The following is a 16,818-nucleotide window of genomic DNA, read 5'->3' as shown; positions in this document are numbered from 1 at the left end:
TATATATATATATAATTTTTAATTAAATTGTGTAATTTAATAAAACAGAAATAACGTATCTCAGTTTTTTAACGGTTCATTAAGTAACATTGCTTGTTTGTACATTTATTTATTACATTTCAGCCATGTTAATCACTGTTTTTAATTATTATATTTGTATATATATATATATATAAAAACCATTCCCATGAGTTTTTCAAGACGAGAAAATGTATTTGTAAATTAAGAATTATTGAATTGATTTTATTTTTTTAACAATAGCCTATAAAAAAAGGTTTAAATTAAAAAAAATGTTCTATTAGTAGCAGTAGCTTTATTTCAATATTTGCTTCATTCACAATTTTCACTAGTAGATTTGTTCATTTGCTTAGTAAACATATATTAATAATCTGCATAAATAGGAAAGTCTATTCCTGAAACTATGAGTAGAATATAAATATAAACTGGGTCCTGCACGAGTTAATATTAGTATAATGGCCTACATGTTATTCTGCACACCCAGATATTGGTGCCTAGATGTTCCATGTTATTATGTGTGAGGGTCAGAGGTTACCATGTCTACCAAATCCTGCTTTCACTTCAGCCGTCTATATGCGTCTGTCCAATCGACGCGCAGGCTCGAGCTCGAGCTGGCCAATCAGAGCGGGGGCGGCAGCAGGCTCACAATGAGGGCGGGGCTTCCTGAGACTCAACTACAGAGTTTGGAATAGCGCATGGCAGCAAAGTAACACTCGCATCCTTCCAGCCGAAATCTGTGGATAAAATTCCCGCAGTGTTTGTAATTAATATTTTTTTTTATTTTCTCCTGCATTTGCTGTGGAGTTTCCGGCTGTAACACTGAATCTGGATATTTCATGTTGTGGAATGGTACAACCTGGACCGAGAAAAAAAACCACATCAAAGTTTGCCTTGTGATGCGAAGGTGAATAGGAATGCATTACTTTCTCTGTGAATTGTGTGTGTGTGTGTGTGTGTGTGTGTGTGTGTGTGTGTGGTGTTGTATTGTTTCAGTGGTTGTCCACTTTAACTGTCTAAATAATGTGTCACCATGAGGTTAATCGGTAACAACCACTTCAAGCTCACTAACCCTTCACTCTCACTGTCCAGGTGGATTCACAGAGGTTCTGCTCTACATTAAATATTTATATCTGAAAATATCTACACAATTTTAATAGCACATTTTAATTGTAACGCTGTGATTGGTTTGTTTCAGGGACGTGCGGCGTTCATTCTGGATGCTCTCCTTCTGGTTATTTCTGTATGAAGAAGTGTTTGGCCCCAGTGGATTTGGCGCTGAATGAAGAACCTGAAGCTGTTCAATGCGGATAAACCTCAAAAAAACAAAACAAAGCTCCCTCTCACTGTTAGATATGAAGTCTCAGTGTTTGCTGCTTTGTGAGACCCTCTAAAGTCGGTAGGCATCGGGTTTTTTTTCCTTGGAAACATTGAGGAATGTGTGCGACTGACGCACTCCATGTGAGAAAGGCGAGCTCTAGACTCCATGTCCAGCTGATCTGGTGATGCTCCTGCTCCTGCTCCTGCTCCTGCTCCTGCTCCTGCTCCGCTGAACCGAAGGCTTTGTGTGTCTGCGTGAGTGTGATTAGTTTTTTTGGTTGTTGGTTTTTTTTGCTCTTGGTTCTTGGGAGTGCGATCCAAACACTGGCGGCGTGTCGAGCACCGTGCAGCTTTAAAAATAATGAAAGAGAAGTCGAAAAATGCGGCCCGGACTCGGCGGGAGAAGGAGAACAGTGAGTTTTATGAACTGGCCAAACTGCTGCCGCTTCCCTCTGCCATCACATCACAGCTCGATAAAGCCTCCATCATCCGCCTGACCACCAGCTACCTGAAAATGAGACTGGTGTTTCCTGAAGGTGAGACTGTCATCAAGATCATCAAACTTCATCTTAAACTCTTTCCTCAGATTTAATATCTTACTACACTTGATTATTATTATTATTATTATTATTATTATTATTATTATTATTATTAATTTTGATATTTAATTTCTTTATTTTTATTATTATTTGTTATTCGTTTTCTAAATGTATTTTTACTATTTCGAATGAAAAGAAATGCAGAAGTGCAGATTATATCTATACAATTTCTATATCTAAAATATATATTCGGGTTTTCTTTATCCTAATATATAGCCTGTAAATATCAATTCCTATAAACTTGGTGTGCGAATTATTATAACTGTATTATTGTATTCCTGTTTTGATCCAAAAAGATATTTTCAAATTGTTAAAAAATAATAATTATTTGATCCAATTGTAGATATATTAATATATTGCGTTGCTTGCTTAATTTTATTTTTATACTTTTTTTATGTTTTATATATATATATATATATATATATATATATATATATATTTTTAGTCTAAAAAGTATTATTATGATTACGATAAATTTTAATGTCGTTAATAATAATAATAATAATAATAATAATAATAATAATAATGATAAGGATACTGCTACTCAATAATAATAATAATAATAATAATAATAAGGATACTACTACACAATAATAATAATAATAATAAGGATACTACTACACAATAATAATAATAATAATAATAATAATAATAATATTTTCCTTTATAGGTCATGTTGTGAGTTTAAACAAGTGGCTGATCGTGTAGGTTTTGTATGTATAGAGATGTAGTGTTTTCAGAGGCAAGCAGGCGTGTAGCTGCTGAAGGGGATTAGTCTGTCTCTCTCTCTCTCTCTCTCTCTCTCTCTCTCTCTTTCTCTCTCTCAGCCTCAGTCTTTGGGCCGTGAGTGAAGGAGTGCCGCGCCAATTAGCGCTGATCTTCTCCAGCACACGCCGCTGTGCATCACACGCCCAGCCCCAGACTCCGGCTTTCTCGCTGTACACCTCACACCTGTGTAGTGCACTGGCCGTGAGGATGTTCACGCGTGGCGGAGAAGCTCGAGTCAGTCCCTCACGGCGCTCCTGCTTTCCAGGAGTCGCATATCAAAGTGAAATGTTAGCTGTGAGGCGGCTTTTGATCGAGGCTCTGGTGGGGAAATGTCGAGACTCACTGTTTCACCCTTCATACTTCCACATGCGCCTGGACCTGGAGCGATCATTTAGCATGCACACACAACTTCAAATAAACTGATCAAGTGGAAATCTCCTTTCATGTTCATAGCAACCATAAGCCATTAAGCTAAAAAATCTCGTCAGGAGGATTTGAGCAGAGATTTGATCAAAATATTTATCGTGCAATTTATTCCCTGCCTGCTTCAGGTGCATTTTAAATATCCGCGAGATCTTTCGTGAATGAGTCAAGAATCTAAATTCAACTCTTCACTGTGCGCGTGTGGTAAACCATTTCCCTGTTATGAAGCCAGGCTCTGATAACTTTAATAGAACAAACCTGTTTTTGTGTTAGATCATAAATATGAACATGAGACACTGGTGATGATTAGACAGAGGTAAAGAGTTTTTAAGCTATTTTAAGCTATGCTGTCTGGCCTTTCATTCACACTAGAGCTCCACACACTAGCGCAGTGATCCAGAAACAGATTTCAGAAGCAGATGTGCTCCGGCCAGCGTTTTCTTGCCATCATCATCATCATCATCATCCTCTTCCTCCTCGTGGCGCTTTGCGCTGTGTGCACGCGCAGCTCGGGGTCAGGGTAATGACACACTGCGAGTATCCTGAGCCCTGAGCTGCAGTGTTGTGCGATGTCGCAGAACATAAAATTTTATCTGAATACTAACAAAGGTGAGAGTGTGCTTGTGAGAGCGCGTTATTTACGGCCCTGGCGCGCGAATGTTAACCTTTTCTAACTTTCCCCTAATGTCCAACGAAAACAAACCAAACAACAGGCAGTAAATTCCGTTTCTATTTGTACGGTTTATTTTATTTTATTAAAAACAAATGGAGAAATAATCATCATCATCATCATCATCATCATAATCATAATAATAACAATAATAATGATAATAGTAATGATAATAATAATAATAATAACAATAATAAAAAATAATAATATTTAGATTACATTATTTCTGTTAATAATTATTTAGTAAAAACATGAATGTTATATGTTTAGATGCCGTTTAGTTTTATGATTTATCTTGTATTATTATTATTATTATTATTATTATTATTATTATTATTATCATTATTATTATTATTAGTAGTAGTAGTAGTAGTAGTATATTCTCTTTGCGTGAAATATATAAACATTTTTATTAATATAGATAAGTATCTTTGTGTCTTATATTAATACATTTTATTATCAAATATAAATTATCATTATTATTATTATCATTATTATTATTATTATCATTATTATTATTGTTATTATTATTATTATTATTATTATTATTATTATTATTATTATTATTATTATTATCATTATTATTATTATTATCATCATTATTATTATTATTGTTGTTGTTGTTGTTGTTGTTGTGGTGGTTGTGATTGTGGTTGTTATTCATGTGAAAAACACAGACATCTAGTCGACTCTCTATTTGTAATGAGATTTATTCTGCCGGTTTGCTCAGGTTAGTAGGGGATTTGGACTCTGTTGGAAAGTCTCCAGTCGGGTCTGTAATGTTGGGAAGATGGAGGTGATTTTTTCGCCCTGCACGCAGTTGAAAGGCTTCTTGTGGAGCGCTTCACTGGATTTACTCTTTTATCAGCACAAACGAGCGCTTTTGTTTGAAAGCCGCTTAGTTCAGTACAAACGCCTTCCAGCCGCCCAGCACACACATCTCATTACTGCTGCCTAACAAACTTCATTTTGTAATGATCTTAAACTGTAGATTAGTTTTTTCCACTGCGGTAGGTCAAGTGCAACAAAAACCCTTCAAAGCTCTGGCGCATTAAATGTACAATATCACTAACCCAGATTTCCACCAATGTCCAACACTTATTTATTTATTTTTAGATCTGTACCTGAGAAAATAATCTACACACCTTCCAGTTCAACCAAAAAAAAACCAGCACGTGATTTCCCCAAAACGGTCTGATTTTCGTGTTTATCATGTCTTCAGCATTCTTATTAGCCTGTATTAAACTGTCAGTGTAAAGCAGACATGTTGCTGTGAACACACACACGAGTTGGAGTGGTGTATAAACGCGAGCAGTGCTGGAGATTTCAGGAGACACACAGTTAGAAGTGAATGAGGATGTGCAGGCCGTCTGTGTTTGAGTTGTGCTTCAGCAATGATTTGATTGTTTCTGTTGTGTAAACCCGAAGTGTATATTTGGTTAATATTAAAATGGGAATCGGGGCTTTGCTGTGATCCTTGTTTGTTTTCGCAGATTTGCATTTCAATAGGGGATTGCGGCAGGGCTGAGAGCAGACTGCACCTCCGCACTGCTCTTAGCACTGCTCTTAGCACTGCTCTGTCCATCCCACTACATCTTTACTGCCTTTACTACATCCTTTCTACACAATTCAAACGCATACTAATAATAATAATAATAATAATAATAATAATAATAATAATAATAGTAATAGTAATTTGAATGCACTGCTTGTTCTCTGTATTTGTATGAAATGTAATGTATTTTTGTGCAGGTTTGGGGGAATCATGGGGCCACGTGAGCAGAGCCAGTTCTCTGGACAACGTGGGCCGTGAGCTCGGATCCCATTTACTACAGGTAGAACTACATTTCATCATTTCATACTACTACTGCTAGTAATAATCATTTATTATTTTTCCTAAATTATTTTTATTTATTTTAATATTTATCATATATCCTAGGAATTATGGTTGTTGAAAATTAGCTGCTATATTTTGTTTTGTTCTGTATGAGAGAAAACACAAACATCCACCTTGTAAATGCGCGAATTCACCTTTTATGTGTTTTTTTTTCGCCTTAGGAATTTTAAATATTAAATAGTGCAACAGAAAAAGCGTGTATTTTCATTCTATCTATCTATCTATCTATCTATCTATCTATCTATCTATCTATCTATCTATCTATCTATCTATCTATCTATCTATCTATCTATCTATCTATCTATCTATCTTATCTTATCTTATCTTATCTATCGATGCAAATTGTGTTTATTTCTCAGACTTTGGACGGGTTTATTTTCGTGGTCGCACCGGATGGAAAGATCATGTACATTTCTGAGACTGCGTCTGTGCACTTAGGCCTGTCCCAGGTAAAGTGCATGCCACCATTATTTTCTCTATACATTATTCCTGCGTGTTTTTTTTTTTTTGTAGTGTGTGAGCCACGTGGCTCCCTGCTGTGTGTGAATGCGTGTTTGAGCAGGATGACAGAGGTTCATTTTAACAGGTAGAGCTGACGGGGAACAGTATTTATGAGTACATCCATCCCGCTGATCATGATGAGATGACCGCAGTGCTCACCGCGCACCAGCCTTACCATTCTCACTTCGTGCAGGGTATACACACACACACACACACACACACACACTGCCTAACTCATACACACGTTCACGCTGCACAAGCATGTGTACCCTATCTAATGTGGCCCTTTTATCTCTCGTCTTTTTATATTTAGAATATGAAATGGAGCGCTCTTTCTTTTTGAGAATGAAATGCGTCCTGGCCAAAAGAAACGCGGGTCTGACATGCGGCGGGTATAAGGTTTGCTAATTTCTTTTCACCTGTTAAACCTTTTTACAACAGAGTCTTTAAAATATAAATGCAGTTTTCTTGATTTAAACGGATTAGTTTTTATTAGTTTTTATTTATTATATTTTTAGAAAATTAAAATTAATTTTAAAATTATAATTTTTTTTTTTTTTTTGTGGATTAAAAAGGAGATATCTCCGCACCGAACTTCTTTCTTTCTTTCTTTCTTTCTTTCTTTCTTTCTTTCTTTCTTTCTTTCTTTCTTTCTTTCTCTAACAGTACAGAACACATAACACTCATGATATATATATAAACTTAAGAATTTGTGAATGTTTTTTGCATGTATGTATCTTTTTTATTATTTGTTCTAATTCCAGTGCCTATTTTCTTTTTTTTTTCTTTTTTTTTTCCAATTTCATGAAGGTGATTCATTGCAGTGGCTATCTAAAAATCCGCCAGTACAGCTTAGACATGTCTCTGTTTGATGGCTGCTATCAGAACGTGGGTCTGGTGGCTGTGGGTCACTCATTACCCCCCAGTGCAGTGACTGAAATCAAGCTCCACAGCAACATGTTCATGTTCAGAGCCAGTCTGGACATGAAGCTCATCTTCCTCGACTCCAGGTAGTTCGCATCCTCAGCCCCTGTTAAAAGGATGTTGCACATTTGTACATTTATCCTGCAGCAAATGTATGTACTGTATGTATATGTGTGTATATGAGTGTGTGTGTCTGTTTGTGTATGAAGCTTTGTATTTTTGTTTATGTTCCAACATGAACACGCATGTGCACCTGTTATTTTGTACAACATGCATGTTTGCATGTTAGGCTTATATTTGTACAAATTCGCATTATGTGTCTGTGTGTAAGTGTGTGTGAGTGGGTCTGTGTGTGTGCGCAGGTGTTTGTGTGCTCATTGGCAATGTAATTATTCTCCTCCATGTTGGTTTGCCAGGGTGGCAGAGCTTACTGGCTACGAGCCACAGGATTTAATAGAGAAGACTCTTTACCATCACGTCCACAGCTGTGACACCTTTCACCTACGCTGTGCACACCACTTGTGTGAGTTAGCTTTGTTTTTGCTCATTCCTCTGGTTACCTTCCTCCCTCTGACATGGCCAGTCACACTGTAGCCACAGGAATAATCACAACACTATTACGCACAATAAACACAGCACTCCACTTTTCACTGTATGGGTTATTAATATATTAATGCCTTACATCTATACAGCACAACGAGGGACATAAATAAATTATAAACCAATACATTGAATTTAATTAAAACGCACTTATGACCTGATTGTCAGTTTTGCAATCATATTTTACAATTAATTAATTTTAAGACAACATACTTCAGATTCGATTAACAAAAAATCTAACTAGAAAAAAAAAGATAGCCGACATGAAAAGAAGCATCATAATGGAGTTAACAGTGTTTTCTTTTCCTCCTAATTGTAAAAAATGAATCTTTAATAAAGTTTATATCACACAGAGATAAACACAATCTTGTATGTATATAATAATAATAATACAGTTTCTTATATGTATATTAAATTAACATGACTGCAGAAAGAGCAGCAAATTACTGCTGGTTAGATGTAGAGAATGAATACATGGTGAAGGGGACGTGGGGGAAAATAAAGTTTTGTGTTAGAGATTGGGGGGCAGTATTTTATGATTTTTAGTGCACAATTTAATAACAAAAAATGTTTCATAAATGTTTTTGTTTTTCTTATTAACAGATAATTCGACATCCAAATCCCTTTGATCTGAGATCTGTTCTCTGTTTTCTTTGTCTGCAGTGTTGGTGAAGGGTCAGGTCACTACAAAGTATTACAGGTTTTTGGCTAAGGAAGGAGGCTGGGTGTGGGTGCAGAGCTATGCAACCATTGTACATAACAGCAGATCCTCCAGACCTCACTGTATTGTCAGTGTCAACTATGTCCTCACGTGAGTATGCTTTTTTGTTATTTATTCCTTTCTTATCTCTTTCCATCACACAAACAATTAAGGGTGACATCTACCAGCTTGTGTGGCCTGAAACCTATTTATAAAGTAATTGAAGAGGTTGTACTAGAAGCTTCATTATAAACATGTCAATCAGGTTGACGTTCATATAATACACCTTCAATTTGATGGTAATATAGTTCACTATTTAGGCAGTGATCAAAATTCAGTGGGGAAAAAAAAGCATAGTTTCAGTTGAAATATAATGATTTGTAATCTGCTGTTAATGTGTAATAAACGACCGAAAGATATAGAGTAGTTTGTTTTGTTACATTAGGCTCTGTGATATACATGTTATGCATAATATTTAACTGATTTCATTCAAATATAATTAGGAATATAATTATGTTAAATAAACCTGACAGCTTTACGTTGCTGCTACAGCAATCCAGGACATGGCTACTTTACTGCTGCTCAACTGTATGACTAGCAACAAAAATGCTGTGTACAAATAACCTCAATCTCATAGCCGAATAAATAGGAAAGAGAATGTAAAACATAGATATCATTTGAAAATATTTATCAAATACACATGTTGCACATGCTAATCACTACACCTGCATAGTTTAGAAGGTAAAAATACCATAACATATTCTGGAATATAATAATACCACAATAAAACAAAATCAAAGCCTATGCACATTTTAGTTTGTCTTTCCTCAAAATGCCTGAATCCATTAATGCAGTAATAATCATGCATTACTTAAACGTGAAATAAAATCTAAGGAAAGGGTTTTTCTTTTTGTTTAAGGTTTCTTTGAGTTTATTTATTTGATAAGCCTAGTTCTTTACTAGCCTGTTCTCACAGCTAACTCCTACAATTACACCCATGTATGGTGAAAGCGATGCTGACCCCAGTAACCCCAGACGTGCTCTTGCTTCTGCTCAGCTAATCGCACTGTGCACCGCTCTGAAACATGTCTGTGGCTTAAAAAAATTGCACAGCGTGCACCTGTCGAGTACCGTAAATGGGCACTTCCGTTTTGTCCATGTCATTCTGCTTGTGCAACCTTTCCTGCTCATGGTGGCGTGAGAAGCAGAAATTAGTATGCAGCGGCACGTTTATACGCATCTGAGAAGGTGCGCTGGTCTTTACCCTGGAGGTTAGTGCTGTTGTTGTGTGAAAGGAAAGAGGATTACTACACTGGCATATAAACCATGTTAAAATACATGAGCTGTAATGAGTCAGGATGCAATTGTGGACAAATTACATACATATTTGTTTAATGCTGGTACATTTATCAGTACTCCATTTTTTGTGATGTGATGAACTTTATTTTACAATTTAAATGATAGCAAATGTGCTATAATTCACTATGAATGCAGCTCTTATATTATAAGCTGATAGCAAACAGTTGGAATGACCATTGGTCATGAGTGCTACTACGTGTCTATCAGGTGGGAAGTTTGTGTGAAAACAGCATTCTCAACTGTGACTCTTCATGGCAAGAATTATATGGTTGGCTGATTCAAGCCTGATTTATTTGTCATGCATTCGGATGCATTATCACTATTTCTCTGGAACTCTCCGTAAAGAATGAAGCGACTCTGGCTAAGAAGCCATCCGTCATGTTGGGGCTGGGAGTGAGGGCTACACAGATGAGTGAAATAAGATTCTGTGTCTTTGCAGTTCCAGAACATCCTGTGGAAGCAGTGCCAGTGCCTGACATCTATGCCTTAGCTCTCATTTAGCCTGCCTGTTGCAGATGTGAATGATTCAGCTCCATAAAAGCCTCCATTAAGCAAAAGAGGTGCTAGGCGCTCATGCTAATGTGAAGCTGGGAGCAGCTTCATGCAGCTCCCCGAGCTCAAAGTCATAAAAAGAAGTGTTTATGAGCCTTAATTAATAGGCTGTAAAGATGATGAGTGTTTATAGCGCACAGCTTGTTAAGTGTGTTGCTAAGAGTTCTGTTTCTCCCTGTGATGGCAGGCATGTGTTTGATCCCCAGTTCAATGCTCTTACATCTGAAGCAGGTGAATTTAGGTGCAGAGGCCTGCTCATGTTTGACCCTGCACTGTGTGTGTGTGTGTGTGTGTGTGTGTGTGTGTGTGTGTGTGTGTGTGTTGTCTCATAATTACAAAAGCAAATCTTTGTTCAGAGAAGAAGCAGGTGAATGTGTCTGGCTTCTTATCCTAGCTGTGATCAGAATATCTGTTTGTTCACTGCAGTACGGAGTGTAAACGTGTACGTGTGTATGTGTGCATGTATTCAAGCTATTTTTTGGTCATTTGTGAGGACCAAAAAAAACCTAAACATTTACAATTATTTCTGTAAAACTGTAAAACTACAAATATAAAATAAAAATTTGGTTTTTCTTTCTTTCTTTTTTATCTCTTTTTAATTTAAAGGCCTGTATTTTTGTTTGTACATTAATAATTATGCCATTTGAAGTTCTTAATAACAGCTCTTTAATTTAAAAAAGCTCTTTAACCCGATTTTGTCTATTTTTATTAAGATCACTAAAAGAGCTTTTAGTTAAGGTTATATTAAATATAAATAATGAATTATTAATCAATAATTAATGATATAATTATGTCAGTGGAAAGTCTTCAGAAAGATAGTAAGACGTGTGTGTGTTTTTGCTTATTTTTTCTTTTGTCTTCAACCTATAACATTAGATATAGATTCATTTCCCAGTGACTCAGATTAAGATTCGTCAATAAGAATGCATAAGTGTCTGTCTATATATGTGCTTTTGAATGACTTGATCTTTGACTGATCTGTGCTCTGGACTCTCCAGGCAGTTTTCTTGGTTTGAAAGTTAAATCTTCAGAGGGAAGAAAAATCTATAACACACTTTGCTCAGAAATCAATTTCCATTTCCTAGTTATGCCTCATGCAGGATCTGCGTATGAGCTTGGTTTAGCCAGACATAGCTCTTAATCTCACTGCGTATTTGAACGAAGACGCTTCCCCTCTGTCGTTTGTTTGTAAAAGCCTTGCTCCAATCTGCAGGAGAAACAATGGTTTCCAACTGTACCTCTTGCTTTCTTACGCATGCACTCTGTTTCTCTCCAGCACATGCATAAACACTTTCACACAGAGCGCTTCTAAATGAGCAACTGCGTCCTTAATTACCTAACAGATGTTAGCTTGCATTTAAAGCATTGGGAGAGTTGAAATAAAAAAGCCCTAGTACACAAACACACCAGAGATGCACTTATACAAACAGCCACACACCACTCCGCTAGAGAGCTTGTCTTTGTGTAATGAAAGTATTGATTTTAAGCCTGCTGAGTGCAATACCTGTTGGATTTCAGCTGCAGCTTTAGAATTTTCTCAACAGTGAAACTGAATACAAAGGTCTACAGCTGTCCTTAGACCAAGCGGCATCCAACAAACCATCATTCACCTACAGCAGCCCCTCCAACCCAGTCAGCGACAGCAGGAAAGCGAGTAAAAGCAGGGCTTCCCGCACCAAACCCAAAACACGCCTCTCGCCATACCCACAAGTGAGTTGTTTTGCATTCAATCAACTATGTGCCTCTCCTATTGAACATGTATGCATGGTCAAAATGGTATATCCAGAGACGGTGGATAATGGATATGTGTGTGCATGTTTTTTGTGCAGTACCCAAACTTCCACACTGAGCGCTCTGAGTCTGATCAGGACAGCAGCCCATGGGGTGGGAGTCCTCTGACTGACTCTGCCTCCCCACAGCTATTAGAGCAATCTGAAAGCATGGATACGTCCTGCGTGTACCGGCAGTTCCCAGAGACTCGCCCATTGTGCTACAGCCTGCCGCTGTCTGAGGAGCATCACGCATCCAGTGATCACCAAGGTCACGGTCATTCGCAGGCTTGCGAGCGTGGCCGCTGTGAGGCTGGCAGATACTTTCTGGGTACTCCACAGACTGGCCGTGAGGCATGGTGGGGTGCCGCTCGCTCACTCTTGCCTCTCGCCAAGTCCCCACCTGAAAATGGAGATGGGTATGAGTGTGCGATGCCCCATATCACCTCCATCCACAGCCTACATGGTGAGTCTTACTATGAGTATTTAATGATGTGATTGAGAACTGTGACTCTACATAAAGAATGACAAGCTGTAGTCACAGTAACAACTCTGGGTGGATATGATTGGAGACTCCTGGTCTAACAGTTTGCATCTGGTCGATGTCTTTGACTCTTGTTCGCAGTGAGAGGCCACTGGGATGAAGACAGCACGGTCAGCTCTCCAGATGCTGGCTCAGCCAGTGACTCAGGGGACCGGTATCGACTCGAACACTTTCGCTCAAGTCCGCAGGAGCCAAGCAAGATCGAGACACTAATCCGGGCCACGCAGCAGATGATAAAAGAAGAAGAGAGCCGGCTGCAGTTGAGAAAGAGTGGTACTGAACCGAATCTAGGGCCTGCTAACGGTCTACCGAAGAGCACCGGCTCCTGCTTCAGTAACGAGTTTGGCCAGTCAGCGCCGCAAGGAGTTGTATGTCGGGGTTCATCTCAGGTGATTAGCCCCGCCCCCAGCCCCACTCCTCTGTCTCGCCTTAGTAGCCCCAGCTCTGAGCGTTTGGCCAAAGCCAAAGACTTCCTGCAAACTGAGCTTTCATCTCCACAGCAGCAACAGCAGCAACAGCTGGGCCTTGTGGGCTCCTGCGCCGTCTCTCCCACCCCTGCCCTCTACCCCTCTCATCCACGCCAGTATCTGGACAAACACACTGCCTACTCACTCAGCGGCTACGCACTGGAGCACCTCTATGAGGCGGACAGCTTCAGAGGATACGCGCTAGGCTGCGCAAGCTCCTCCCACTACGACATGACCTCTCACCTGCGCATGCAAGCCGAGCAAACCACCAGCCATAAAGGGACCTCCGTTATAATCTCCAACGGCAGCTGATGCTCAGACACTGACTATATCTCCCAAAAGAGACAAAACACTCAATAGTCCTGTAGTTATCTGTTCTGAGATCTCTTCTCTTTATATTTGCATTGCTTAGAAGGATTCTAGAGTATTCTCAGTATTAAGGTAACTCAATTCTTGCATTTAAAGTACCAACGATTCAGAGGAACAATATTTTAAGTCACTGTTTTACAAGATTAGCAGTTTAAGCAGGTTTTGGAAAAGGAAGTGACTGGTCAAGGAGAGAGAGACGAATATTATAAATAGAGCTATGTCCCAATGAGGAAAAAGACAAAAATCATAGTTATTGATGAATACAGGTTGAGATTATCTCCACAAAATATGTAAGTGCATCATATATGTTTTTTGCAATCAGTATTTTTATGTTTTGTTTTGTTTTTAACTTATACAATGGATTGAATGATCTAATTGTCTGTAATGATTATGGTGATTTGCGTGACATTAGTCAATTTTAACTTTTTACATTTGATTGCCCTCAGTCTCATTTCATATCCCAATCATTGTTTTCCACAATCAAATTCATTGTTATAAACACAACCCAGATTCAATGTATGAAAAATAAAAAAAAATTGATTATATTGTAAAAACAAATATCTGACACATCTTATTCAAATCAAGCAGTAATCAGTGTTGGAGGGTTTGATATACTGGCTGCCATAACACCACTGTTTTTGACATTTCTGACTGCATAAACACCTGTTTATCAAAAAATATAGAGTTTTAATGTAAGATCTTAGATACCAAATTAAATGAGATGTTTTGATGTGTCAGAGTATTTGTCTTATACCAGCATTTTGAATACAAATCAAGCCATGCTTTGCTCTGTCAGTCAGTGACAACCACAGCTGCAGCAAACTTCCAAATGTAGAACTGAATGATCCTGATTTTATTTTTCCATTTCTCATAACCTCAGCTCATTTTATTTCACACAAATGGCATGATGGGGGAAATCGTATGGCTTCAGGCTGTAACTGATAAAGCAGGATGTGAAATTCTTTTTGAACTGAGTGAATGTGTTGTGACGGACATGGAAGAAGGAGGTACAGGAGTTGTGACAGGTCTGGTGGTGTGAGAGATAAAACTCTTAACTGATTCAGACCGACAGGGACGGAGCTGTCTGAGCCTCAGCTTGTCCATTTCCTCTGCTCTCAGGCTGCTTTCTGGCTGGGAGAAACCGGCTCTCTTTGAGACTGCAGTGTTTTCTTACAGTGAGGAAAATCCTTCTCTAAATTTATTTATGATGTAAATAAGCTCAAACATGTTTTGATGCACAAGTGGCAAATGTATTTATTATGTGAATGAAAAAAAAAAATCATTTCGGTTTTAAATATAGTTCCAGTCAAACCAGAGTGTCGTCTTTAATTTCTACCTCGAGCTTTTGTATTAAAATTGTACAGTCCTAAATTATAATTACACACTACAACAAACAAACACAATCAGCAGGACATTAGAGTGCATTATGCATTATGATAATTAATATAGGATTTAATTTGTTTATTTAATTCAAAATCAAATTTGATATATAGTTCCATTAATTATCAATTTACTGATAAATTAGACTTGTGTATCCAGTCTCATTAATTCTTATTTTATTTTACACATATTTTTACTGAAGTAAATTTAAATGTATTTGAATGGTTAAAAAGTTAGAAAAAAACAAACAAAAACGAATTTTCCTCTCAGTCAAATACCAAAACTCTAATTCTAATTTTATAAAGACATTGGTAAATGCACCTAAAGTTTATGTTTTTATTTATTAATGCATTTATCAATGGCACTACAATTTATTCATTCATAATTTCATAATAAATAAGTATTTAAAACATGTAAATTAGTATTATCAATTTGTTTGTAATTAGCTAGACAATTATTACTCCTGTCAGAACTATAAAATATTTTAAATATATCTATTTCAAATATTTAAATGTCTTCATAACAAATATATTAAATGTTAACTGAGGACAATTTTATCTCTAATATACAAAACGTCAACATGTAATACACTATTGGATGCTGCAATTTCCGAATCTATTGAATAAGTGCAATTGATTAATAAACGTAAATGAAATTAATATATAAAAAAGAGAATTGTCTCTCAATATTATACATAATACTAAAGTTGTATTTAAAGTTATGTTGAATCAATTTCTCTATACATTCCTGTTTAGTTTTTTAGGTTTTTTTTATTCTTTTTTCATTTCTTCTTTTTTTCTTTTTTGAGAAAACAGAAAAGCGTTCAAACCCAAAAATAACAATACCTCAAACTCAATTGCAACTGAAAATAATATAGAGTGTTTGCTCTAATCATTTTTTGGCAAACAATTTGAAAAGATTCAGCCCTATCCATTTCAGCTGGAAGGCCAATACATGTCCCTCGCTCATGTGTGGCTGCTTTTTCAAATAAAAGGACAGATGAAAATCGATAGGGAAGGATCTCCAATTAGTCTTAACTAAACTAAGGATCAGAGAGGTCAACAAAGTGTGTGGCATTTCCTCCTGTTCACTGATAGATGTTGATTGTTTGCAGTAGTGATTTTTATTTTATTTATTTATTTTTTACAAAACCCATGACACGAATCCGCAGTCCTCCAGAACACCCATCACAAGGACATTTTTGAGGGAAAGCTCTTCACAAAAGTCTGAGGCGTTATTGTTGACTCTGATCTGTTGTAGCCTCTCTGGGTTTTTCTCAATATTTTATGTGTGAACGGAGCGATGGTAACTGGTGCTGTCCTAACAGATGTGTTGCCAGGCAACTGTGAGTAACACAGACAGAGTTAACACACACCTCTGACCTGTCTCTCCTCACAGCTGGAGGAGTCAAAAGTGTCTCTCTGCTCTCTGCTTTTCATGTCTCGTTTTGTTCGCCGTTACAGCATGGTTCACAATTACAGTTTATTCAAATTTAGATGCTGTGTTTTACTTAAATATATAGCAAAGCCTTGGATTGTGGTTTACATGGCTTACTACATAAGATACTACATTTCTACAATTAAAGAGCATAATAAACTTTTTTATGTATCAAATATTTTTTACATGTATATATGCTGTACTATTTTAGCTCTGTAAGGCTGGCATTCATTCCTCAGCAGCTGCTGTAATTGCTTTAAGAGCAGGAGATCTAAATGACCTCAGGAAACGTCTGCATAGAGCCTGATTTAATGACCCTGAAAATATACACAGGTTTTGGCAGAACTCTAGTGTATGTTGATTGAATTTACATTTCACATCAGGTTCATTTAGATTTAGATTTATGTTGAACAAGTGTGATTTTTTTTCACACAAGCCTTGAAAATAGCACTAAAACGTGTACAGCAGGCTTTCAGAATTTTTTTTGTTTCTGTGGACAGACATTAAGTTTCAATTTTAAGACA

At 37.1% G+C, this 16,818-nt stretch overlaps 1 protein-coding gene across 2 annotated transcripts; it reads left to right on the top strand.

The window, feature by feature from the left end:
• Positions 1 to 720: 720 nt before the first annotated feature.
• sim1a (SIM bHLH transcription factor 1a) lies at positions 721 to 14,793 on the top strand. Of its 2 annotated transcripts, none has more exons than XM_046846232.1 (12): positions 721 to 922; positions 1,214 to 1,871; positions 5,548 to 5,630; positions 6,052 to 6,141; positions 6,279 to 6,387; positions 6,507 to 6,592; positions 7,004 to 7,203; positions 7,534 to 7,640; positions 8,381 to 8,528; positions 11,873 to 12,038; positions 12,158 to 12,563; positions 12,723 to 14,793. In XM_046846232.1, the coding sequence occupies exons 2-12, from the start codon at positions 1,697 to 1,699 to the stop codon at positions 13,418 to 13,420; spliced, it is 2,268 nt and encodes a 755-aa protein (XP_046702188.1). In that variant the 5' UTR covers positions 721 to 922; positions 1,214 to 1,696; the 3' UTR covers positions 13,421 to 14,793. The 2 variants fall into 2 exon arrangements, with proteins under 2 accessions (XP_046702188.1, XP_046702189.1); XM_046846233.1 differs by lacking the exon at positions 721 to 922 and adding an exon at positions 1,094 to 1,121.
• Positions 14,794 to 16,818: the final 2,025 nt, after the last annotated feature.

The sequence above is a fragment of the Silurus meridionalis genome, chromosome 4, assembly GCF_014805685.1.
Source record: "Silurus meridionalis isolate SWU-2019-XX chromosome 4, ASM1480568v1, whole genome shotgun sequence".
Lineage (NCBI taxonomy): Eukaryota > Metazoa > Chordata > Actinopteri > Siluriformes > Siluridae > Silurus > Silurus meridionalis.
The sequence above is the reverse complement of the archived record's forward strand: the minus strand, read 5'-3'. Positions and strand labels throughout refer to the sequence as shown.